The sequence below is a fragment of the Rhineura floridana genome, chromosome 5, assembly GCF_030035675.1.
Source record: "Rhineura floridana isolate rRhiFlo1 chromosome 5, rRhiFlo1.hap2, whole genome shotgun sequence".
NCBI classification, from domain to species: Eukaryota; Metazoa; Chordata; class Lepidosauria; order Squamata; family Rhineuridae; genus Rhineura; species Rhineura floridana.
In genome coordinates, this window is record NC_084484.1 from 72,557,417 (window position 1) to 72,583,541 (window position 26,125).

The following is a 26,125-nucleotide window of genomic DNA, read 5'->3' on the forward strand; positions in this document are numbered from 1 at the left end:
TCCCAATAGAAACACAATGTGACTTGTGCATGGCTCACAATGGCCAGCACAGGTGTATGTTCAAATACCTAGGGATTCTTAGTCCATGTAAATGAGGACAATGTGTCAGTGTGACAACCTTAAGCCAACAATACCTCTGAAATCATCTCAATCACTAGTTATTTAAAAGACCCTTGCTTAACACAGGAGAACAGTTTATGAGCTTCTGTTTGTTTCTCTGCATAAAACCATGCCTCAGTAGGGCTTATGAAACATAATCTAGGAATCCTGCAGTCTCCTCTTCCTCCTTTTGTCATTTACTGTATCCTTACTAGTCCCCAAAAACTAAACCAGAGGCTTAGCATAAAAAGCAAAACAGCTACAAATCTGTGCTTGCAGGCAGGCAGAATTAGGAGAAAGCCATTGTGAATGAGAACACTCAAGACACATCTGTGCAAGGACGCCTACACGTGCTGTGTTGTACTGAGCAGAATGTTTGTTTTGGACAAGTTGCCTGGCAATGGAAGGTATTCATTTTATAAAATAAACTTCTGAAATGCTTGTTAAAAAACACAACTGAACGAGCACTGAACAAAACATTTTTCAACTAGCTGTCAAGCATAAAGGGGAAGGGTGGGGGGTCGGGGGTTGGCTATGAATGTTGTTTGGGACAGCGTGGGTTGACCATGAATCAAGTCACTGCAGTGTACTCACATCCTCACAGAGAGGAACAATACTGAGTCGTTTATTTAAGTGACTGGGCATAACGTGTACTGCACAAAGGAGATATCCCACAAAGAAAAATGACGGCATAATCTGCTTGGAAGGGAAACCATTTTTCAAGTTTCTTCTAGTTTCACACACATTCAAAGCATATACAAACAGTTTCACTGACAGCACATTCACTCCAATAACCACTTTGGGACAGATTCTCAAAGCAAATGTTGGTGGTCTGAGAGATGTTATCAATGGAAAAATCTCAGAGAAGCCTGAAGACAAGATGTGTAACATGCCCTCAATTTCAAGGTGGTTTTCAATATGACATGGACTGCTATAGTATGTTGATAGGACGGGAAAGAGGGACATAAATACAGTCATCTCAGTGGTACCTTGCTCTGGCTGACTACATTATCTTGCTGCTGCTGTTTGTAACTACCTTGCTATCTGTGCTAGTGATTTTAGGTGACATTATCATTTTGTGACAGTTGTTTTATTGTTGTGTCATTCATTTTGTTGTATTTTGTTAACTGTCTTAGGAGCCATTTGGAAGGCCAAAACGAATGATACAAATACAAACAATGAATAAAATAAACTTTAAAATAACCTAGATCATCCAAAGCCTGAATAAGTGATTATTATCAATTAGGAACCTCTCCATTAATATACCCCCCACATATTAGTCTATCTCATGTTGTATGAGCGGGTATGTGGGGGACACACACAGTTTGGCTGCTATCAAGGGCTTGGTAGTTCCATCCGCCTTGCCCCACTCTGCTCTGGGAAAGTTCAAGAAGCTGTTGCTGGAAGGAACTACAAGGGGAGAGACACACACTGTCTGCCAAAAAACAGATGGCAAGGGTGCCATCCCATTTAGTGCTGAAAAGGAGAAACACTCCAAGAACATTCCTAATTGGGGGGCAGGGCACACTGCGAGAGACTGCCACAGGTGAAAGTTAGGGGGCAACCTGGGTATTGTAGGAGAACTTGAGCCTGATTATTTTTAATCAAGCTATTTTCTGACTAGATTTGATCAAGGGATTCTGTGTAAAAATGGCTAAGTGTTTGCTTGCAAGAGAAAAAGTTGAATCTTGCTACGTGCTACTTCTATGCTTAAAAGCATAAGCGAGAAAGGAACAGGAACCCAAAATAAACTAGATAGCTGGCAACATCCTGGTATGATGAGTGGAAAAACATGGGCTAAACCTACCTATACATATATACTGGCAATAGTTAGATGGAGATGAGTCTTAACGTATTACAGTAGGGTCACATACCAACCACAGAACAGGGAAGTAAGATCACTCCTGAACATGAGCAATAAACCCACATGAGAACATGTAACTGGTGTCATAGGTGACATGTGTACTTGTGCTGGACCAATAAAATAGTTAGAAGAAAGGATATTTATTTAGGTGCCGGGGAAACTATCGGGGTCTTCTCTTCAGAATCTGAGAGGTCCCATCTCCAGGGGGAAAAATGTTTTCATGTGGAGTTCCATCATTCCAAGATGCTCTGTGTTGTGTAAGTAAACATACACATAGATCTACTGCTGTTAATCTTCAAGCCTTCTAATTCTGTATTACATTTGCTTTTTTAACAAGAAACTTTTAATTTATTTCTGGTGTTTGATAGTTCTGTCAAACTGGCTAAGTCAACCCTCATGAACCTAGACTGTGATAGCTGAAGGACTAATTAAATTGAGATCACACCTTCAGAGAAATTAGACCTAAAAATAATTCCTTCAGTATGAAGTGGGTTGTCAAACCAATTTGCTGGTTTTCTGAAAACTTCCATTACTGGGCTAATCCATGGATAAACGAATCAATTCTGCAGGTACCCACTTGTTTAAGTTAATTTACAAATTTAGACTGTTTATCTGCAATGGTATCAGGCATGGTAAGGCAGCAGGGAACTTTATATACTCCTCCCTTAGGGGAGGGAGTGTTATAGATTATTTTTTATGTAATTATGAATGTGCTCCCTATGTAAAGAATTTTGTTGTGGGAACTCAACTGGTGAGCGATCATCAGCCGTTGTGCATGGAACTGGCAGACTTCCAAGAAGCCTCAAAAGGTCTGGGTTATGAACCTCCCTATATTTTCCAAGGGAGGCGAAGTCTGAGGTGGGTTCCTGAGATCCAATTAAAAGTAGAGGAGGCTCTCTTTAACAAAGAGTTGCTGTCCCTCAGAAATAGATTTATGGGAACAGAGATCGATGATCCACTATCAGTTTACTCAGATATTGTGCAACAAGTGGGTAGTCTCTGCTCAAATAATTTGCCTTATAAGCCAAACCCCCGATCTATGAAGTGGTTTAATGCAGATTGTAGACAGGCAAGACGAGATCTCCATATGACATACAGGCATGCTAGTCTTAATGCTACCTCCCCAATGAGGAAAGCATGGATTGAGAAGCGACGTTGCTATAGGAAGCTGCTGAAACATAAACAAGCTGCCTTTTATGCTTTAATGTGGTCAGAAATTGAAAAGGCTGCAACTTCCAAAGACTCTAAAAAGTTTTGGAACCTGGTGGCTTCCAAGCTCAAGGAGAAGAAATACGGCCTGGATTATTTCATCCTCCCTAAATCCTGGGAGAACCATTTTAATCAACTTTTTAATTTTAATTCTGATTTAATTTTAATGAGAACGTTTCCACCCATTCAAATTCCTGATATTAAAGATACCCCTGCTTGGCCCCCAGTAACTACTTCTGAGGTGAAAAGTCTAATATCTCACCTGCGCAGACATAAAGCCCCTGGGGAAGATATGCTACCCCCTGAGATGTTTCTGGATAATCCAAATTGGTGGGCTCCAGTATTAGCAAAACTCTTTACTTATGTAAATACCTCTGGCAGACTGCCCCAGGGATGGGACCAAAGTATTGTGGTCCCAATTTTTAAAAAAGGAGATAAATCTCTCCCAGCCAACTATCGTCCAATCAGTCTTTTGGACGTATCCTCTAAACTATATGCACGTTATTTATTGGATAAGATTGAAACCTGGGTAGACAGCAACAATATTATTGGGGATGAACAAGCTGGCTTCCGTCATGGGAAGTCAACTATAGATCAATGTTTTGTTCAAAACCATTTGAGAGAAAATACGCAGCAGCCCCTAGGAAATATCTCTTTGCAGCCTTTGTTGATCTGATGTCTGCTTTTGACAGGATAGAGAGATTCTTTGGAGAAAATTATGGAGACTTGGAATGGATGAACATCTTCTGATTTTGATAAGGAACCTCTATACAGATACCAAGCTTCGAGTCAGGGTAGGTAGAGAAGGTCAGCTGTCAGGGGTAATTGCTTCAACTAAAGGAGTGAGACAAGGTTGCTTATTAGCACCCCTGCTGTTTAATATATACGTGAATGACATCATAGATCAATTAGCTGATAAATCCAACTTTCCAGTAGCTCTTGGTTCACAGAAACGAAACATTTTGTTATACGCTGACGACGTGGTCCTTCTTTCCCAGACCCAGATTGGTATGAGGAGATTATTGAAAATGTTTGGGGACATATGTGTGAAAGAACACCTAAGTGTGAACTATACCAAGACCGAAGTTATGGTTTTTGGCAAACGCCCAGCTAAACACAAATGGTTGGTCATTTACTAGAACAGGTCTACAGATTTAATTATCTGGGGATCTGCTTTGCATATAATGGTTCATGGAATAATCACTGGCAGGCCAATAAGTTAAAAGCTCAAAGCTCAATACAGTCTGTGTTGAAATTTGCAAAAGTCATGGGAGGGAGCCCTGTTATACCAGCCTTAAGAGTTTTTACTGCCAAGGTCACCCCACAGATGGTATACGGGACAGAACTTGGGGTATTCCTGAACCAGACCAACTGGAATCTGTCCAAAACAGTTTTATACGTATTGTATTGGGTCTTCCATCAGGAACGCCTGCAGCCTATCTTCGAGCAGAAGTGGGCGCAATGCCAATTTTATTTTTTATTCTTAGGGCCATTTTTATTACCTTTTAAAACTGAACTACTCTTCAAATGAACTGGTCAAATTGTGTATAACAGAGCAGCTACATTTACCTATTCAAAATACTTGGCTAGCTAACGGCAAATTATTGCTACAGAAATATGGCCTTAATCTATAGAGTCACTTATTGCTGCAGGAATCCTGTCCAGCCGATGTAATATCAAAAGGCATCTCCAAGATTTCTTTGCAAAGAACCATATGGATGCTATTAGTTCATCTAGATTCTCCATTACCTTTCCCCTTATTAAAGAGCATCATGAGGAAGAGAAATAACTGTCTGAATTAAATCCACCTTTTCTCCGCAAGGCATTTACTGCATTGCACTTTCAGACAATGAAAACCAACTTCCTTGAAGGAAGATACAAGAGAATTCTTAGAGATCAGCGCATCTGTATTTGCAGTAGTCATAAGGTAGAGGATACCATCCACTATATGTTACATTGTAAACTGTACGAGACACTAAGGAAGAAATACTTGGAGAAATTTCTAGTGGCAACTTCCTCCTCCTCTAGTGATATAGAGAAGATCAAATATTTGTTGACCAGCCCAGATAGATCTGTAATGGTCAGCACAGCCAAATGTGCCGTGAAAGCTGCTCAGATTAGACAAGTTTGCCTCGCGACCTGAGTTTTACTTTCAAATGTTGCTATAATGTTATAATTTTTATAATTTTGGTTACAGGTTTAGATACCACTGTTAAAGTTTTTAGATACTGCCTCTGTATATTAGTATTTTATCTGGCTAAAACCTGTATTTGGTTGCCTGTAATAATAATAAACTGAAACTGGGCTAATTGTCATGGTGCCTTTATAGTCGTGAACTTTGATATCTATGCAGAGTTTTTGGTTTGTTTCAGTTGTTGAATTTTTTTTCTACATTGTTACTGAGACATGATTAGAACATGGATGTGCTTTGAAATGCTTATTTTTTTAAAAAATGCTGTTATTGTTTACTTCGTATATTGCAAGCTGCCTTGAACACAAATTCCCTTAGTGGAAAGGTGGAATATAAACTAAAGTTTAATTTAATTTACCTTATCTTTAAAGCCTGCTGTCACTTTATATTGTGAACCACACAAGCTTGCGTCAGGAGAGAGGTCATACATCTCCCACTAATTCCTCTTTAAGGTAGCTCATGTTAGCTTAGGAAATGAGAGTTATTGAAGTAAAGATTGGAATGTAATATTAGTTATACTTTTAAGATTGCATATACTTTCAAGAGTGCATATCTGCCCTGAGACCTTTGGATGAAGGTTGGGTAACAAATATTAACAACAAGAACATATTATAGGCAAGCAGTCACAAAAAGGTAGTAAGCAAATTCATTCTCCCAAACCCACCTGAGCTAGACAAACAACAAAGTGCTGCCTGAGGCCACAAATTTTCAAAATTAACCCTGAAGATGATGTACTGTAATTAATAACATTTTTGAGTCTTTTTGATACCCCCCCCAAAAAAAATGGAGAAAGACTTGGCATCAAGAACACTAAGAGACAGATTTAAAAGGAGACTGTCTAGGGCGCTTCTCACAACCTATCTTCTCAACTACCCATTCAATAGCTGAAAAAAATATTACAAACAGTTCATCTTTATTTGTAAAGCTGCAAAAATTGTTTTGCATAGTCAGTGTTGTCTAAATGCTCACTGTTTAAGAAAAACTCACAGGACAATTTGCATTATCAATACCCATTCAAGCAATGGTGTGTGAGCAAGTGATGGTGATCAGATACATGGATGCAAATATATCATCTTATATGTCAGAGATAAATCATGATAAAGATTCACATATCAAAGTCATAAAATGGGCAAAGATGTAAGTAAAAATGAGGCATTCAAAAACTGAACAAATGGAAGTGGCTGCTGAAGATGCACCTCACTTGGAACACCTACTGATCTATGGCCAATCCTGAAGAACACACTCTTTTGATGCCTCATTCTTTCAACTTAAAACTAATATTGCTCTCAACTCATTTTAACTGTACTGAGCATGTCAGCCAAGTGCAACTAGCCAATACAAATATAATTATGTTAGATTCATGCTGGAACTTCATAGCTCTCATTTTATTGTTACACAGATTTGTTTCACTTTCTCAAGACAGAGAACTCTTCTCCTTAGCTATAATGAAAATATGACAATAAGATACGTAACTCCCAATATACAATGCCATCTAACTTTACTACAGAGGATGAATGCCAGGATGACCATCAAATGGAAATCAATTTTTCATTATTTTTCTCCAATTGCTGGGAATAGCTTGTCTGGCTTTCTGAAAGCGGGATACAAGTGGGGATGGAAAAAAGTTTATTTTACCTATTTCTTTTGTCATTACTAGGTTGATGCAATATTGCACTTTAAAAGCCATTAAGTCATTTTGAACTCCCTCACTTGCTTTAGGGGGCAATCCTAACTTCAGCCACTACTGAATGGAGCGGTAGGGCCAGCCTGGAACTGGTGTGATTGGGCTGAATCAGGCCCAATGTCATACTGGGACCCAAAAGACTTTGACCAACTCTGCCCCTCCGCAACCTCAGAACACCCTATTCTGGTGGTTTCTGCTGGCAGGGATCCCCAACAATATTTCTGTCCACTCATTTGGCTGGCAGAAGAGGGAGGTCCATGCTGGAGTAACACTGGCATCACTCTGTGAGTGGCAGCCAGCTGGAGGCTGGTCAGAGGGATACGTCTGTTCATTCCAACTCCTGCCCTCAAAGTTGCACAAAGTGGGTTTTGATTGCTTTGCCAATGAATTACATCAAAAGCACTGGAATAAAAACAGCAATATTAAAGTTCAGAGTTCAAAATTAATCCTATAGTTTATATATATACTTTACTGTACCTTTATCTTTGTTTTTTTCCTTTCCAAGGGAATCCAGTTTCTTTCGTAATGATTTCTTCCTCTTTTGTCCATCTATAAATAAAATACATGTATTACATTTTAAGGAGAAAGAAGTGCTAAGACAAGCAGAACTGACATTGAACTAAAACTACTACTCCCACCCCCCAATAACATATAGATTAAAATAAAATACATACAATTCACTACTTATAAACTTACAAACCCTTCAACTTGTGATAACACCCAAGGACACTGATATTTAATCCTAGAAGGGGGTATTAGATCACACTTCTTAAAGCAGAATGAATCTTTGCCTAAGAATATACATATGTGAAGTATTATTTTGCCATACATTTGGAGAAACTGATCAACATTTCTTTCAAAAGCATTAACACATTTGTTTGGGCTGAATTTGAGTGTGTGTATATGTATGTGCATGAACGTTTAGTCATGTGGGTAATTTTTATTATTTCAGGTTTATATATAGCACTTAATATTCATGATTTCTAAGCGGTGTACATAAAATGTTAAAAAATACAAACAATAAGAACAAATTAAAACTCATAATAAAAACAGAAAAATATCTTAAAATATCTGCAAAAACTATTTATATCTCAGATCTTTAATCTGCCTAAATGTTATACTGAGATTTTTCTTTATTAAATTGTTAGCTGCTTCAGATCTTCAGGATATAAAGATACACAAATGCCCAATACGCCTATACCTAAATAAAGACATGAACACATTGACATCATCGGGCGCAAGTTTTATTAACATAATTTACCTACAACAGGAACAAAGATTAGTTACAATGCAGATACCATCATCACCCTTTTAAGGCAAACTCAGCTTGGTTCCTAGGCTACCCAGAGATCAGCCACTGTCTGATTTCTGCTCCTCAAAGCAACCCCATTCAAGGATTTCAGGGAATTACAGACAACATCAGCATCAAACTGTTTAGCCTTTGAAGTCAACAAAGCCACCCATGTCCTAGGGTTTTTTCCTCTGCTAGTGAGCCACGAAGGTTGATCTTGTTGTTGCTCCTTCACACTGCAAGGATGTCTCAGAGTGGTTACCAATATTTTCTTGCTATTCTGCAGCCACACTATATCTGTTACAAGTGAAAGCACCCTATGCCTTCTCTTCCTAATGGGTGGGGCAAATGGGGAGGGATTGTGATATTCCAAATGGTTAGCCGTGTTCTGTCACAACGAAGAATTTTAAGTGGGACCAAAAGTTTTAAGTGAGACCAAAACCTTTTGGGCCTGACTGTAGTCATATATAATTATGTTTTCTATAAAGGGGGTTGGGGGGGAAGAGGGATGTCAGTATGAATGGCTAAGGGCTATATGTGCATCATGTTCTCCTGTTTGTCTCTTGACAAAGATCATCATACAGGGCAACCAAGGTAATCTCAGGGCCAAAGCTGGGCCTGAATTCCATTACCTGGTTCTGTATGACACAGCCAGGTACCACTGAATTTTGAACATTATTCTAATGTTTTACTGTATTTCTATGACATTTGATTTTATATTATTCACCACTTTGAGGAGTGTTTGTTTTTAATCAGCAGTATACAAATTTGTATTAATAAAAATAAACTATAAAGTATGCATACCAATATAGATTAGATATAATTCACCAAATGAGGATAACACTTAATGCACTTAATTTGAAATAGATACAGTTTGCTAAAAGTTATGTCACGATAAATTAGTTTATCTTTAAGGTGCGACAAGATTAGATAAACAAACATACCCAGATATAAACAGGGACACATTTATAACATCCCCAGTGCTTTTTTGATTAAAAAAAAAGAAGAGTTGCCAGTACTCATTTCTTGGGAAAAGTATTGTGGGTGTCAGCACATAAGGAGTTGTAAAAAAAGGTGTTAGTACTCTGTACCAGTGATTACTGTGTCAAAAAAAAGCCCTGAACACCTCTGTTTTTATACTAAGGATTGTTGCTCAAGCACTATCACACCAGTTACCCATTATTAAAGGTTCTGCACCAACTGCTGTATTTCTTCACTCCTGCAACAACATCTTGCTCTGTCCTGACTTAAAAACCAAAAAGGTATTTACTCTTTAGGTTAAAGATAAAAGAGAAAGACATAAGTGTGCTACAATCTGCTCTCAACAACTGAAAATGACTTTCACTGGCATATGAAACAGGATGCTGTGCACTAGATGTCAATTTCAATGTTCATACTTGTACATTAAAGATTGATGCTTCTAGCTCTGCCCCTTAGTTTAGGAATTAAATTCTAAACATTGTAAATGCCTTGTAAAAATCTCATTGCTGTGAGTTGCCAGAATTGTTCGGGGTTAAACTTTCTGTCCAGGATTCATTCCTAGGGTCTCTCACTATTTTCTGAAGAAGCACCTAAGCTGTACAACATCTCTTAAGGCAATAGACTTCCTTTTCACACTCGGCCCAGACTACTATTCAGATCAAATCAGTCTCATGTGCTGCTAAACAGCAGGATGCTGCCTGACAATGCAACACAGCACAAGCCTTCTTCCTACCTTCACATGGCTCAAATGGCCAAACCAAACATGGTACATGGTAGAAAGCTATGCCCCATCACATTGGCAGGTTACAGCCTTCTTCTCTCTGTATCTGTGCTTGATCCAGAGCAACACTCTGAATCAACCCCTCAACTGCAGATTGCGTAAGACAAGCTGCCTATTTGCTAGATCAGCTTCACTTCTGCTTAAATTATGAGTTTTTTAACTGCTTTTCGCTATGATTTCTGTGTTAGTCCCATGATTCTGTACCACCATAACTTTCCATTTTTCTACCTATAATCAATCAAAACATGTGTATGTATATGAAAATGGACGTATTATTCTTGTCCTGCAATAGAGATGGACTGGACAGAACAAATGTACTGAAATGAGCAAAGTATCTGTTTGTAAAATGAATAAATAATATGTTAAAAGTACTTTAAGCACATACAACTTTAAAAAGCAAACCTAACCACCATTAGCTGCCAAGTAAACTTGTTTATTGTAACATCTATTGCCAGGCCCATAGCCAGACTCAAAGTTCAGTGTGTGTGTGTCTGTGGGGGGGACACTCAAAAATGAGGGAGGGTAAAAAAGATGTATATAAATTTTTTAATTATTTTTTTAAAAAAAATATTAAGGAACAGAAAAATATTAGGGGATGGTGCCTCCCCCCACATCCCCAGCCCTGGTCCTGTCTATTGCCACCTCATAATATAAGTTTCCACATCTTTCTTTAAGGCAGCTTTTCCCAACCTTTGGGTCCCTAGATGTTGCTAGAGTACAACTCCCATCAGTCCCAGCCAGCATGGCCAATGGTCAGGAATTATGGGAACTGTAGTCCAGCAACACATGGGGCACCCAAAGGTTAGGAAAGACTGCTTGAAGACACTGTAAACTAAGACTTCTGCAGCATGGCTTACAAGTTTCTTCTTGCATCAGTTGAAGTCAGTGGTGGGCTGCTATAACTTCCTGTCACATTTTTGTAAATTGTTTGCCACAAAAAGGTATTTTTTTCAACACAATTTTATTTTTCACACAATTCAGCCTTCCAGGGTGCCTGTGCTAAGCAGAAATAAGGTGTGTACGCAGGAAAGGGGCTCGAGATGGGGGGGGGAAACATTCCCCAACTCAGGACCTTGGCAGATTTATGGAAAGATAAGAAAGGCAACTCATAAACTTTTCTTAGCCACCATAAAGTAGGCACAACAAAACATTGTACCCAGCCTATGAGAATATTACTGAAATTTTCTCTAATCTTTGATAATATTAAAATATAATTTCTTTTCTCATTAATTGATGTAAAGTGGGAGAAAAATATGGAATAAAATTTCAGCACAGCACTATCAGGAAGTACGTGGAACAAATGTTTGAATGGATTTTGAGTACATTTAATACAAGTATACAGAGCCTGGTTTGACACAAAACTTTCAGCTCTAGCAGACCTGACATTACAAAAAATGGCTGCATCAAGAAAAAGACCTGAGCCATTAAAAAAAAGGTTATTGACCAGCCTGTTTTCTCAGAGTCCAAACTCTAGTGCTGAACCATGACTCTCAGCACTAAGCATTGCTACAAGAGCCCTAGAACTTTGCTGCAACACAGTTTACTCATGTCATTGTGTACTGGTGGTCCATCTCCACCACTCAAAACACCATTTTATAAATATTTGGTAAAACAAAGTTGCCTGGTAACAAAGACTTAGTAGTTCTTGGATTTTAGTTGAGATTTGGAGACCAAGAGCTGAAATCAAGGGAGTTTAGGGTTTCTTTTTTTTGGGGGGGGGGAGAGGTGTCTACTCAAGAGCCAAATTATTGTTTGGCAAAAAGAGCTATTTGTCAAACTTGTTATAAACTGAATTATGTCCACTAATAGGCAAAAAATCTTGCAGTTTAAGAACGAACTTAGCCACCAGATATTTCTATCAAACTTTAAAAAGCAGGGAAATTGGGCAACTACCGTGAATGCACCAGGGGAGCAGGAGACCTGACCTTCTCTTTGAGATATTGTACTGCTCTACAAATTTCTAAAAATGCAAACACAAGTTGGGTTGGTCTTTCACAATCCAATCCACTTCCTGTGTAGCTTGGAAGAAAAACTGACAATGGGGGAGGAAGGGGAGGGTAGAGGGGAGGAAGGAGAAGGGGACTGGAGGAGGAGGAGGGAGGGGTGAAGGAAGGGGGAGAGAAGGGGACGGGGAGGGAATAGGAGGGAGGACAGGTTTGGTCATTTGCATGCTTTTTGAGTTCAGTGGGATTTACTCCTGTGCGATCGTGCTTAGAATAGGTGAAACTGACCTGGGGGAGGGGCGGGGAGGGGCAGGGAGGGGAGGAGGAAGGGAGGGGGAAGGAAGGAGATTGGATGTGTGGCCACTGGGCAGAGGGGAAACCCCTTTCCTTTCCAAAAGGAAAACACTGTGAACAGTTTCATTCTTTGTCAGGGTACCCCCATGTTTTTATTCTACAGCAGGCACATGTAGCCTCCTACCCAAATTTAAACCAAAGCTGTCCCTGGCCACATCCACATCAGACTTTTATGTCACTATAAACACACATGGCTTCTCCCAAGGAATCCTGGGAAGTGTAGTTAGTGAAGGGTGCTGAGAGTTGCTAGGAGAGGCCCTGTTCCCCTCACAAAGCTTCAATCAGAGTGGCTGACTGTTAAACCACTCTGGCCACTGGAGCTGTGTCAGGGGAATAACAGTCGCCTCTCAGCTCCCTTCACAAACTACACTTCCCAGGATTCTTTGGGAGAAGCCATGAATATCTAAAGTGAAATAAAGATCTGGTGTGGGTGTGGCCCCGATTAGGCAAGCCTAACAGCTGGGAGTCTGGCTTTTAGAATACTGACAGCTGGTTCTTACTAAACATGCCTGGCCTTATCATTGAGTTCAATGCTACATTTCTTAAATTAATTAAAAACCAGTCAGGCATTTTTTTAAACGTTTAAACTGCAGAAGATGAAGGTCAGCGTATGGGACAAGATCAGTAACAGGTACTCTGTGAACATGGCTGATTTTTAATTAATTTCGACATATTAGGAGACCACTGAGAGTAAAGACCAACAGGAGTCTGGATTTTTTCCTCATGTTTTATACTTTGAATTCTCTATTTTCTCTGTTTTGTGTATCGCCATTAAAATTTTAAGGGTTGTTAAGCAAGCGTTTCTGAGTTCAGGACTAAAGGTTTTATAAGATTTTGTTTTGAAATGATCTTATGGGAAGCATCAGAATGGCATGGGGTATTTTCAATTTAACACTGCAGAATGAGAAAAATCCATGCTGACTATAGTATACATCCTTTCTCATTACTGTATAATGATCAATTTGTATACTATTTACATATAATCACTATCTGCATCAAATATTAAAAATAATCGTTGACTTTGTGGTACCTTTTAAAAATGTAGACATTCTTAGGAGATTTAGGATGTGGTATCACTGCAAAGTAACTTCACAGCATGGCATCTATTGCATACCGGATAGTTGCCAAATGTTCAAAATAATTAGATGTGTAAAAAAGCTGAGATTTGAAAATTGAATGAATGTGTAATTATTTGCAGTTTCATTCTAGTTTGAAACATTAGGACATAATGTCTAAAGTATTTCTTTACCATTCTCAAAAGCCAGAACTGTTCTCTTAAAAATAAAGATAAAAATTAAAACCTCAGGGTTATGAACTGCTTAATATAAGCTTTGAGAGATGCAGCGGCCCTTGCATGGTACACTTGTATAATATTCCATGTAACATTGTCAGAATCAGTCCCAAATGTAACATATAAACAGACAAAAGACAACAGGAAATTCCAAGAACATCAGCCAATAAATTCCACTGAGTTTTTCCAGTTATATGATTTCTTTTTTAAAAAGTGAATACAAACTTCAGTGCAGAAGTGAAGCTTCTTTCTTCCACATTGCACAAGGAATTAATAAATTTACCCCTCCTCACTAAACAAGTATGTTATTTTCCTGCTTGTAACCTTCTTTCCTGTTTTAGAAACTATATACCAAGAAATACTACCACTGCAGAATCAAAACATGTTTTAAAACTCAAATCTTTCTACCCCCTTATTAGTGTAAATGTAAAAACCTTCATTCAGAATAGTAAACCACAGTTTTAGGCCTGCCTGAGTTCCAGATTGAACATGCAGGTAAAAATCTTCCACAATGATTGCATATTTCAGAAAATGATGTTACTTTTAAGTCATACATTACTTATTCTGAACATATTATACCCTGCAGAACCATACTGTTTTGCTCTATTTGGGGTGGTATTCAATGCTAGTCCTTCTTAGAGTAGACCCAAGTTAACAGACATGACTAATAGGTTCATTAATTTCAGTGGGTCTACTGAGTAGGGACTTTGTTGAATACAACAACCAATGACACTAGAAAAAATTTTTTGGGGTGGCACAGAAGAGCTAAATATATTTCTAGGTGGGCAAAATATACTAGGTGGGGGAGCAAGCTCTTTATTTGGAGGAGTGCTTGCCCTCCTCTTCGACAATGCCCATAAATACATTATATTTCCTGCTATCTGAAAAGCAAAACCACTTAAAACACTAGCAACAGAATATGACAGAAGAAGTATTAAACTGCATACACAGTATTTAAAGAACGTAAGAGTAGCCCTGCTAGATCAGGATAAAGGTGCATCTAGTCTAGCATCCTGTTCTCACCAGGGCTGTGGAGTCGGTACGCCAGACCTTCGACTCCGACTCCTCTATTTTTCTACTGTCCAACTCCGACTCCTTCATAAATGGCAAATGTATATTAACTAGTAATAACAAATTTACTGTAGTAAAATGGTAGCACAAGGCATTTCATCACCACCACGTGAATCCAGAGCTTGGAAAAGTTACTTTTTTGAACTACAACTCCCACGAGCCCAATCCCTGGGGCTGATGGGAGTTGTAATTTAAAAAAGTAACTTTGCTCCCGACTCCAACTCCACAGCCCTGGTTCTCACAGAGGTCAACCAGATGCCTGTAAGAAGTCCACAATTAAAACCCTAGTGCAACATCACTTTTGTGATTCCCAGCAACTGGTATTCAGATACACTCTATTTCCAGTAGCAGAGGTATAGCACATCCATTGTGGCTAGCAGCCATTGATTAGCTCAACTTCCATGAATTTGTCTCATCCTCTTTTAAAGTCATCCAAGTTGTTGACCCATCACTGCCTCTTGTGGGAGCAAATTCCATAGCTGAACTATGTACTGTGTGAATAAGTACCTTCTTTTGTCTCTCCTGAATCTTCCAACATTTGATTCCGTTGAATGACTCAAAGTCCTAGCATTATGAGGAACAAAACCTCTCCTAATCCAGTTTCTCCATACCATGTATAATCTTATACACCTCTTATGTCCCTCTTTGTCTTTTTTTTTCTAAACTAAAAAACACCAAATGTTACAACCTTTCCTCATAGCGGAGCTGCTCCAATCCCTCGATCATTTTGGTTGACCTTTGCTGAACCTTTTCCAACTTTAAAATATACCCCTGAGGTGAGGCAACCAGAACTGTACGCAATATCCTAAGTGTGAGTTGCACAACAGCACTATGATATTGGCAATTTTATTTGTTTTTCCTAATGATCTCTAACATGGAGTTTACCTTGCTCTCTAGGATTGCACGCACACACATTATACAGCCACAAGAGTGGCTGTATACTATAGCCAGCATGGATTTTTCACATTCCGCAATGTTAAATGGAAAATACCCCCACATACCATTCTGATGCTTCCCATAAGCTCATTTCAAAACAAAACCTTACAAAACTTAGAGTTCTGAACTCAGAAACGCTTGCTTAACAACCCTGTCAATTTTCATGGTGATACACAAAACAGTCAGAGAGAATCGAGAGTTCAAAGTCTAAAAAGAGAGAGAAAAACCTCAGAGCCCTTTTGGACTTTTTTCTGCCAGAGTTCTCATAATCTGTTGAAATTCATTAAAAATCACCCATGTTCACAGAGTACCTGTAATCCTAATACTGACCTTGCCCCATACTCTGACCTTCATCTACTGCAGTTTAAAAGTTTAAAAAATGCCTGGCTGATTTTTAATTAATTTAATAAATTTTGGCTGGAAGCCTATGATAACGCGGAACATGCTCAATAAGGACCAACTGTCAGTGTTCTAAAAGCCTCACAGCTGCTGGACTTGGCTAACAAGAGGGCCACACCCACACCAGACTTGATTTCACTTGAGACAGTCATGGCTTCCCTCAAAGAATCCTGGGAAGTGTAGTTTGTGAAGGGTGCTGAGAGGAGACTCCTGTTCCACTGAGAGAATGGTTAACAGTCAGCCACTCTGATTGAAGGTCTGTGAGAGGAACAGAGCGTCTCCTAGCAACTCTCAGCACCCTTCACTAACTACATTTTCCAAGATTCTTTGAGAGAAGCCACAATTGGCTTTGAGCCATGGCTTTGAGAGAAGCCATGATAAATTCTTTTAAATTGTTTTTAAAAGATGTGTTTTTAAATTTGTATATTTGTTTTTAATGTTTTTAGTTATTGTAAACCACCCAGACAGCTTTGGCTATGGGGCGGTATATAAATACACTAAATAAATAGATAAATAAATAATGATTGTCCAAAGTGTGATGGAGGCCTGGTGTGGATGTGGCCAGGGACAGCTTTGTTTTAAATTTGGGTGGGAGGTAGGGCTGCCAGGTTCAGGGCCTAAGACTGATCCTGTATCTTTAGGATAAGAGAAAGTCAGCCAAGTGCAGGTGTTCTTGCAACATTGTAATGGAAAAAACCACAAGGTAGAATTCTCCCTTCCCTCTGCACCACTTTTAAAGATACAGAAGACATCTTGGTTGCCAGGCCCAGCCTGATCAGTTTTACCTATCCTAAGCATGATTGCATAGGAGTACATCCAATTCAACTCAATAATCATACAAATGATCAGACCTGCCTTTTCCCTCCTCCCGGCCTCCTCCCCTCTTCCTTCTTCCGCCTCCCCTGCCCATTCCAGCCCTCCGTCCCTCCCCTCCGTCAGTTTTACCTATCCTAAGCATGATTGCATGGGAGTAAATCCCACTGAACTCAATAAACATGCAAACGACCACATCTGTCCTTCTTCTCCCCTCCCCCTCCTGCCTGCTCCCATCCCAGTCCTCCCCTCTGCCTTTCCACCCCTCCCTCCTCCCCCTCCTCCCTTCCCCATCCCCTGTGGTCAGTTTCACCTATCCTAAGCATGATTGCCGTGTGTGTGTGTAAATCCCACTTAACTCAATAAGCATGCAAATGATCCATCCATTCTCAGCAAACTTGCACAGGATCCCATCTCTTACCTCCCGGATTAAAAAGCAAGGAAATTCACTAATATGCAAAAAACCTTGCGGTTTAAGAATGTACCTATAGCCCACAGATGTTTCTACCAAACTTTAAAAAGCAGGGAAATTGGGCAGCTATAGTGAATGTACCAGGGGAGCAGCAGACCTGAACTCCTCTCTGGGATATTGTACTGCCCTACAAAGTTGTCAAAATGCAAACACAATTTGGGTTGGTCTTTCACAGTCCAATCCACCTGCTGTGTAACTTGGAAGAATTTGGTAACATGTGCCTCTGAGCATATGGTGAGTGGTGGCAACACTGTAATCAGCCCAAATAATAGAGGTATGTCCTGTGCTGATCTTGTTTTAGCCAGGAGGAAGCAACATTATTAAGACAGTTGATATAGTTCAGATGGTCACTTTAAATATGTCTGATTTACTTTGCAATTTTAGTGAAGTTTCCTATAGGAAATCATTTTCTTTTGCTTTTGTTTCTATGAATATGTGAAGTACAGCAACAATTTGCAAAATTTATACTAAAAAACTTCAAACATAATTGTGGAATAATGGCACTGACTTCTGCAAAATAGTCTCCAGTGGACCTCAGAAGTGTCTCAATTTGCACAAGATAAGACAGTGGAAGGTGAAATATATTCTAGCAAAATTCTAGATGTGCTCTATGTTTTTAATTGATCGTGAACACCTTACCTTAAATAAAGTGGTTTAAACATAGCAGACTGAAAACATGCATCCTCTTTTTTCCAACAGCTAGAGTCATTGCTGAAGTAGCAACTTAAGATCAGTCTGATTTTACATCGAACTGCAGTTTCAGATTCAACTGTTAATGCACCCAAAATAGAAATAGACCATAACCTCCAATATAAAACACAAAAGGCTGTCTTCACCATCACATGATAATGACCATGACAATGACCAATAAAAAGGCTTTGAAATTAATAAAAATACATTTGACACAGATTTCTAGGATGAATGAGGGGGAAAATTTTCTGGTTTAGATTCTCTGTAGAAACATTAGTAACACAGGAAAGAAGCAAAGTAAGAAGAACACCAACGAACATACAAAAATATAATTCTCCATCTTTGGAGATGGCAGGTGTTGCCACCACTCACCATATGCTCAGAGGCACATATTACCAAATTCTTCCAAGCTACACAGCAAGTGGATTGGACTGTGAAAGACCAACCCAAATTGTGTTTGCATTTTGACAACTTTGTAGGGCAGTCCAATATCTCAGAGAGGAGTTCAGGTCTCCTGCTCCCCGGTGCATTCACTATAGCTGCCCAATTTCCCTGCTTTTTAAAGTTTGGTAGAAATATCTGTGGGCTATAGGTACATTCTTAAACCGCAAGGTTTTTTGCGTATTAGTGAATATATATACTGCTTCCCTTTCAAACCTGGCTCTTTGACATTTGTCTACTGTAATGTTCCACACACCATAGTACCAACATCTGTAGACACACATTGTAGAAACTGGGGAAGTCAATCTCTTCCACCTTTGTCCTGCAAGGTTCTCAGTGCAGCACAGGCAACACCTGGGGTATGAGGAGGTGGAGTTGCAGCAATCAATCATGATTCCATCCCCTATGAAGGAGCCATATCCAGCAGACTTCCAGTTGAGTGTGTGTTCCTGAAAGAGGATGTCTGGAACACAACAGAGATTCTGTTGGTGTACTGCATAATTACCAAGTGTTTCCCTCCCTGAGCAAGCTGGCGTGGTTTCAGTGGTGATACTGAAGTATCCCAAATTCAGGAGACTTTAACATTCACACCAAGACTGTCCTGTGAGGAGTGGGTCAAGATTTCATAGCTTCCATTTATTATTAATTACTACGTTTTTATCCCACTATGTTTATATCCAAGGAACTCAAGATGGTGTACGTGTTTTTATCCTCACAACCCTGTGATGTAGGTCAACCTGAGATAGGACTGGCCCAAGGTTGTCAAGTAAGTTTCATGGCTGTGAGGATTTTACCTCTTGTCTCCCATGCCTTAGTCCAGCCTTTCCCAACCAGTGTGCCTCCAGATGTTGTTGGACCACAACTCCCATCAGCCTTAGCTAGCATTGCCAATGGTCAGGAAGATGGGAGTTGTAGTCCAACAACATCTGGACGCACACTGGTTGGGAAAGGCTGCTCTAGTCCAACACTAGAACCACTACACCACACTGCCTCCATTGCAACTATGGCAGGTTTAAGCTTGCCAGGCTTAAGCCTCTGCAGGGCCGGAAAAGCAATTAGGATTCTCCCAAGGAGGCTGGTGGGGTCATACAATTTCCTGATGTTTCCTGGGCATTTTTTCATTGTCTGACTAATCTATGGAGTGGAGAATAATTGTCACAGTTGCTGCTACACTCTCTTACTCACTTAGTAGAGCCAAACAAACTACCTAGTTCTCTGGGGGACACAGGATGAATCTGACTGAATGTGGCCTAGAGCCCATTTTCTTTAAAGAGAAGTTCTTAGGGTTGAAGTTCCCTCCGGTTTGCATATTTCTCAAACTTTCCAAACAAAACTATTCCATGGGAAGGTTACAAAAGTTTAACAATTCCAATCTACAAGATGTGAAAGCTGTTTTGCTTACAAATAAATCATAACCAGATGAAAATATTTTAACATCAACTAAGGAGGATTTACTTTGCTACACTTTGGCGGGAAAGTAAAAATAAGGAAGAACAAAAATAAATCCTTTTTATTTTATATTCTATCTTCTAGTAGATAGAAGAGTACTACTATCCTGTTCTCTTATTAAAGATGTATAATGCTTATAAGCTTCTGAAGGCTTTCATTCGAATAGTCTAATGTTTAAATTTATGGACAGTATCTGGAAGGTAGGGACCACAATTGTTATACCAACACCACATTTAATCACATCCTAACACTTTTTTTCTTGATAGATGTCCACCCACTAATAGATCTTATTAAATTACACTTTATCTTCAAATTCTGTGCTGAGACGACACCTACTGTAATCTGGACAGGTGCAGTTTGCCACTTGGCTGGTTTGCCCAGGACCTATAGCTATTTGTTCCATATTTGGAGCAAAAGTGGTGTAATTGAAACCAATCAAAAATGTTTTATTTATTTATTTATTTATTCAATTTGTATGCCACCCTTCCTCCCAGCAGGAGCCCAGGGTGGCAAACAAAAGCACTAAAACACTTTAAAACATCATAAAAACAGATCTTAAAATACATTAAAACAAAACAGCATTAAAAACATTTAAAAAAAACTTTAAAAAAGGGTTAAAACATTATTAAAAACATATTAAATAATTTTAGCTACACACAATCTATTTTCATGTGCCTCTTCCACACCAAGACTGCAGCCCTAGTTCCAGCTAACTCTATTTAGAATCTTTAAGCCTTTCTGTATTCAAATTGCTGTCTCTGGGCCCTCAGTTCAGCTAGTAAAGGTGTTATTTCTTCAACTCTCTTAGAGCCAAACTACATGCACTCAGGGTTATCTACACTCAACTTTGCATTTAATAGGCAGGTTTATTTAAATACAAACAGCATCAGCTGTTGTCAATTGGGGGTTTCTTTCTGAAGAGAAGTCCTTCCACACTTGCTGTGGTCCTAGTAATTAGAGGCCTCCAAGCTGATTCTATTTGCTTTTTAAATGCAAAAGATGCATTTGTATAACATTCAAAAAGCTCAAAAGAGAGACCAATTAACTTCATGCCATATCCAATCATTAGGTTCCATTGATAAACATTGCTAATTATCCTTGATTATTTATCAGGCATTTAACTGATTCAAATGTATATTCAACTAAGTTACACCACACCCTTCCAGTGGCAGAATCACTAAATGGTTTGTGGCTGCAAGTTACCTGTAAGACATAACTAGATAGGTTAACAAAGAAGGTTTAAAACAGACATTGTTAGTTATTCTCAGGGTATTAAAAAGTCTAGCAATTAGTTACTCATTGGAAAAAGAATTGCTAAAGTTCAGTCTTTAAAACAAGCAATTCACCACTTAAAGGTATATTTAGAATCATTTTCTCTCAGAAACAGGAAGGAACTGTCTTTCCTCACTACAAACTTCATCTTATATAGAAAATGATGGAAATGGACTGTGAACTTCACAACTTTCCTAATGGTGTTCTATTTTCTCTCTCTACATATTCAGTACCAATTACAACAGGTGTCTGAAGACCCCTGATATGACTGCTGTAAAATATTTGTAGTGCCTTTAAGCAAGAGTCCAAGAACAACAGAAGCCAATTTCAATGGTGCACCCACAAGATACTGCTATATTGAGGCCCTTGGACATCTTCAAGAAAGGGAATCATTTTTTGCTACTCTAGAATCACATTTTCTGTACCAATTGTAAACATCCTGCCAGTACTAGCATAAAAGTTTTATGTGTTTATTTAAAGTACTTATTACCTGTTCTTCATTGCCAATGGCACGAATTGAAGTATATATGTATCAATGCACGAACACCTCTATGCTCTTATATATCCATGCCATTTATTATTGATACTGCTACTATAATATTTCTATATGCTTCTGCACGATTATGCATTTACTATAAATATTATTTTATCATATTCATATTTATAATTGTATCTTTAATATATATATATATATATATATATATATATACACACCCACACATGTATTAATATATATATAAGTATTAAAATAGAGAGAGAGCCAGTGTGGCGTAGTGGTTAGAGTGTTGGACTATGACCTGGGAGACCAGGGTTTGAATCCCCACATAGCCATGAAGCTCACTGGGTGACCTTGGGCCAGTCACTGCCTCTCAGCCTCACAGGAAGGCAACAGTAAACCACTTCTGAATACTGCTTACCATTAAAACCCTATTCACAGGGTTGCCGTAAGTCGGAATTGACTTGAAGGCAGTCCATTTCCATTTAAATATATATAGGCATTGAAAATGTCAGAAATAACAGTGTTTGAGATAAACCCAGGAATGTTCATAACTTTCTCCATCTTGCTTGCAAAACAAAATGCAATGTCTGTTACGCTGCTTGTATGTACTACAAAACCAGCTAGTTACCCAAGGCCACTGATGACAGAGTGGTTGATGTTATGATAGCATGTAGAGGATGTGTGGGTGTGAATGAATTTCTCTTTCTAGGGTGTATGGCTGAAACTGGAGCCTTGGAAGCATTGAAAGATATTAAGGTGATAACAACTGGATAGTGCCTGGAATACATCAACCATAAACAAATGTTATAATTCTAATGTAAGTTTGAGTACCCTAAAAGAGATCCCATGACCAGCGCCCTTGATAGGCACAAAGCTGATATGAGAAAGAGAAGACGCAGTCCTGAGAACATGTATGTGCCAAGAGACTGACATCACTACAAGTGCCAGCTTACCAACTGGATGAGATACTGAGGCTCAGTGAAGATATCCAAAGAACATCAAAACATTATCTGATTATAAAGACATCCCAGCTTCACCAGAAGATTTGAGAAGTTTTCTACTGCAGCCTGCCACCTGAAACTCTGTGAGTGTGCCTCCTTCTCCAAGTCTGTTCTTCCTCACTACCATACTGGTTGACCATCAGCTACTTGTGTGAGTGTGAGAGTATGAAAGATTAGAACTACTGGGCATATCTAATTTTGCATTTTACCATTCCTGCAATGGGTGACTCACAAGAACACCTCTGGCTGTGTTAATTGGACATTTTTCAATAATCTTTTAAAACCTTTTATCTTGGTGTGGCCTCAACACTCCTTCTGCTCATTCCTGCTGTCTCCTGACTTGATCACCCAGGAGTGACTTTCGGTTCATTGGTAAGACCTAATTCCCTGATACTACGTGTCACCAAGGCATTACCAGAGCACAGTACATTAAAATTAAACCAGTAACATAAGGTAACAGACAGCAGAACTAAATGTTATTAGAATTTAACTGGGAGAAAACAGAAAAATACCGAACTGTGAAGTTGAAGTACTAATGCTTAGCAAAAGCCCGAGCGAACAAATGGGTCTTCAGCTCAAGTTTTCTCTTTGCCACTCCAAAAAGCATCCAGTGATTTTAGCATCATGCCATGAAATCACCACTCTCACTTGTTTTGTGATTCATTCTGAATTTCACACATTTGTGGTCTGGTATAATCCTTTCCCACTGAGATCAAAAAGCCTGAACATTGATATTGTGGGGAGAAATAGTAAGAACAAGTCATGATTCAAACCATGATTTTTAATCCTGTTTGTTTTCAAACCATAGTTTAAACAAACCACAGTTCCTTGAATTCAGACATTCAAGAGAACTGCAGGTAGCTTAAACTGAAAACAGAAGCTTTCAGTCTCCTTCTCTAGCACAAAAGATATAGAGAAGGGAGTGAAAACCTAAGGCTCTTTCTGGCTCATCATCTTAGTGGGACACCATGGTTTCTCATTTAGTAGACCAAATGGAAAACACAGAAGGTCTATATGATAGCAGGGAATGATACCAGAGCCCTGGTGAATTGGTCTTCTATATGAAGAAGTTAAATTTGGCTTTTGGAAACATGGAAGAAACACATCTCAGTGAGAATGAAATAAGTAAATGAGTGTTGGGTCTCATTTACTGAACTTGAACTCAGATTTTACACCAAGAAGTGGTTCACAGCTAGTGTTCCTGTTCATGGTTAATAGCATCCTTGACATGACATGTTCACCTACATTAATTATGGTTAAGACTTACATTGATCAAGAACTGGTTAACAGCAATCATGGTTAGCATTAACCATGGCAAAGATCTGCACTGATGGAAATGTTATCCAAAAACAAGATAAGATGGGGAAATTTGTGATGGTGAATGGAAGAGCTGTAGAGAAGATGTATGCATAATCCTTCATACCACTACCTGCATCTGATCCTATTTGTAATGGATGAAATGGAAGAAATGGGAATTGTGACCCTTGGAACAGTTCTCTGACCAGTATGGCAAAGCTGTTCAAGCTGCGAAGACAGTTTTATTTCATGGGAGTATGAAATATTCCCACTTTTAACTGAGTGACACAACTATGCTCTCTCTAACAATATAATTTCTACAATAAGTAAATAAGAGATTTATTAATGACCCCTTATTTGCAGGGCTATTATCAGATTACAGAAATCTTAGTGGATTCATTTACTAAAGCATACAATTAACTCTGCCAACTACATCTGTGTACATTTCAAATGGATATAAACAATAGTGAAGCCGTAAGTATACTTTCATCATTTTCGGATGATGCAAGTATGTGTCATATCAGGTACCATCTGAAAACTGGTATTTTATCTCAATTATGAGCGAATGACTCATCTCCTGCTCTCTGCATTTTTGAAAACAAGGACTTGTATTAATAGCATTGTTTAATTTTTGAAAAAATAATTTCATATTTATTAAAGCGTTTTTATCCTGTTTTTCAGCTAAAAAGCTCCTAGAGCAGCTTACATAACATCAATAATATTGATTACACTCTGCAAGCCTACATGTTTCCACTGTTGTGTGTCACCAATTAGTTCCAAACGGCAAATAAGCCCTATGGCCAGTCTGTGATATTCCTATATTAATGTATATATGGTAAGTGGAGTGAAAGAGGAGGGGGAGTGAATGGGCAGTAGAATGCGAGATGATTGGCTGAGTGTTTAAAATGGCTGAATGTATAAAAGGAGGAGTGAGAGTGGAATCGGGGGGGAGAAGAGAAAGAGTGGATTGCTTGGTGGGGTTTAGAGAGTTGTTTACCAGGAGGGAGGTGGAGTTCAGATTAGGATTGAGTAAAACCATATGCTTATGTGCCTTAAAAAGAAATCTTGTTAATCTTGTTAGCTTTGTTATCTGTAATAAATACTTAATTTGGTTTACCAAAGGCCTGATCCTTGGCTGGGGTTTCACAGACCAGAAGGGAGGGTAAGGTAATGACCAAGGCTGAAGGGGAACTGTAACAAATGGTGGCAGCGGTAAAGAGAATAACAATACCAGTATTCAGAGTCTCTGGGAATACTAGTATTGGGACGTTACTGGTGGTTGCCTAGCAGGGGGATCTGTTGAGATCTGTGCTAGGGCGGATAGGTAAACCATAAGAGAGTGCGGTCCGGACTGGTGGAGTCCCTGGTGGTGTCTAGAGACAGGCAGTAACCGCAAGCAGGTAGGAACCTGACAGGGAGAGCCAGGGAAGGACGCATCACATGTGGTGGCAGTAGCGGTGGGATACGAACTACAGAGAATCCAGATACGAATACTAGAGAATCCCTAACAGTGGTGTGGCAAACAGAAATAACAAAACAAGATTACTTGTGAGAGTGACTGGCAAAGAGTGTGTGGCAAAGAGTGAGTGACCATGGCTGAATACATAAAAATGAAAAGAGAGGAGCTGGTGGAGAAGTGCATAACATTCAATTTACCTCACGAGGGTAAAGGGGTAGATGAATTGAGGGTAGCACTTATAGGATTTGCAACTGCCCAGCAAAAACAACCTGTCAGGGAAGAGACCCCAGAAGGATATTTAAGCAATCCCGCTTATACAGAGTACTTGAGAGAGAAGTTAAGATGGGAGGCTGAGGAAAAAGACAAGCAGAGGGAGTTGGAAGCTGAGAGATTGAAGATGGAAGCTGAGAGATTGAGGATGGAAGCTGAGGAAAAAGACAAGCAGAGGGAGTTGGAAGCTGAGAGATTGAGGATGGAAGGTGCAGAGAAGGAAAAACAGAGGGAGTTGGAATTTGAGAGAATGAGAGTGGATGCGGAATTACAGGCAGAAAAGTTAAAATTTGAAAGAGAGAAGTTTCATTCTGATGAGACAAGGAAAGACAGAGATGGAGCAAAAATAAAAATTACTCCAAAGGACTT

At 39.1% G+C, this 26,125-nt stretch overlaps 1 protein-coding gene across 5 annotated transcripts in view; it reads right to left on the reverse strand.

The window, feature by feature from the left end:
* Nucleotides 1-26,125, reverse strand: part of ARHGAP6 (Rho GTPase activating protein 6) — a 348,770-nt gene that overhangs the window by 34,128 nt on the left and 288,517 nt on the right. For all 5 annotated transcript variants that reach the window (XM_061627098.1, XM_061627099.1, XM_061627101.1 and 2 more), the window contains one exon: nucleotides 7,525-7,596. In XM_061627098.1, coding sequence (XP_061483082.1) covers nucleotides 7,525-7,596 — 72 coding nt within the window. The remainder of the gene's footprint in view (nucleotides 1-7,524; nucleotides 7,597-26,125) is intronic.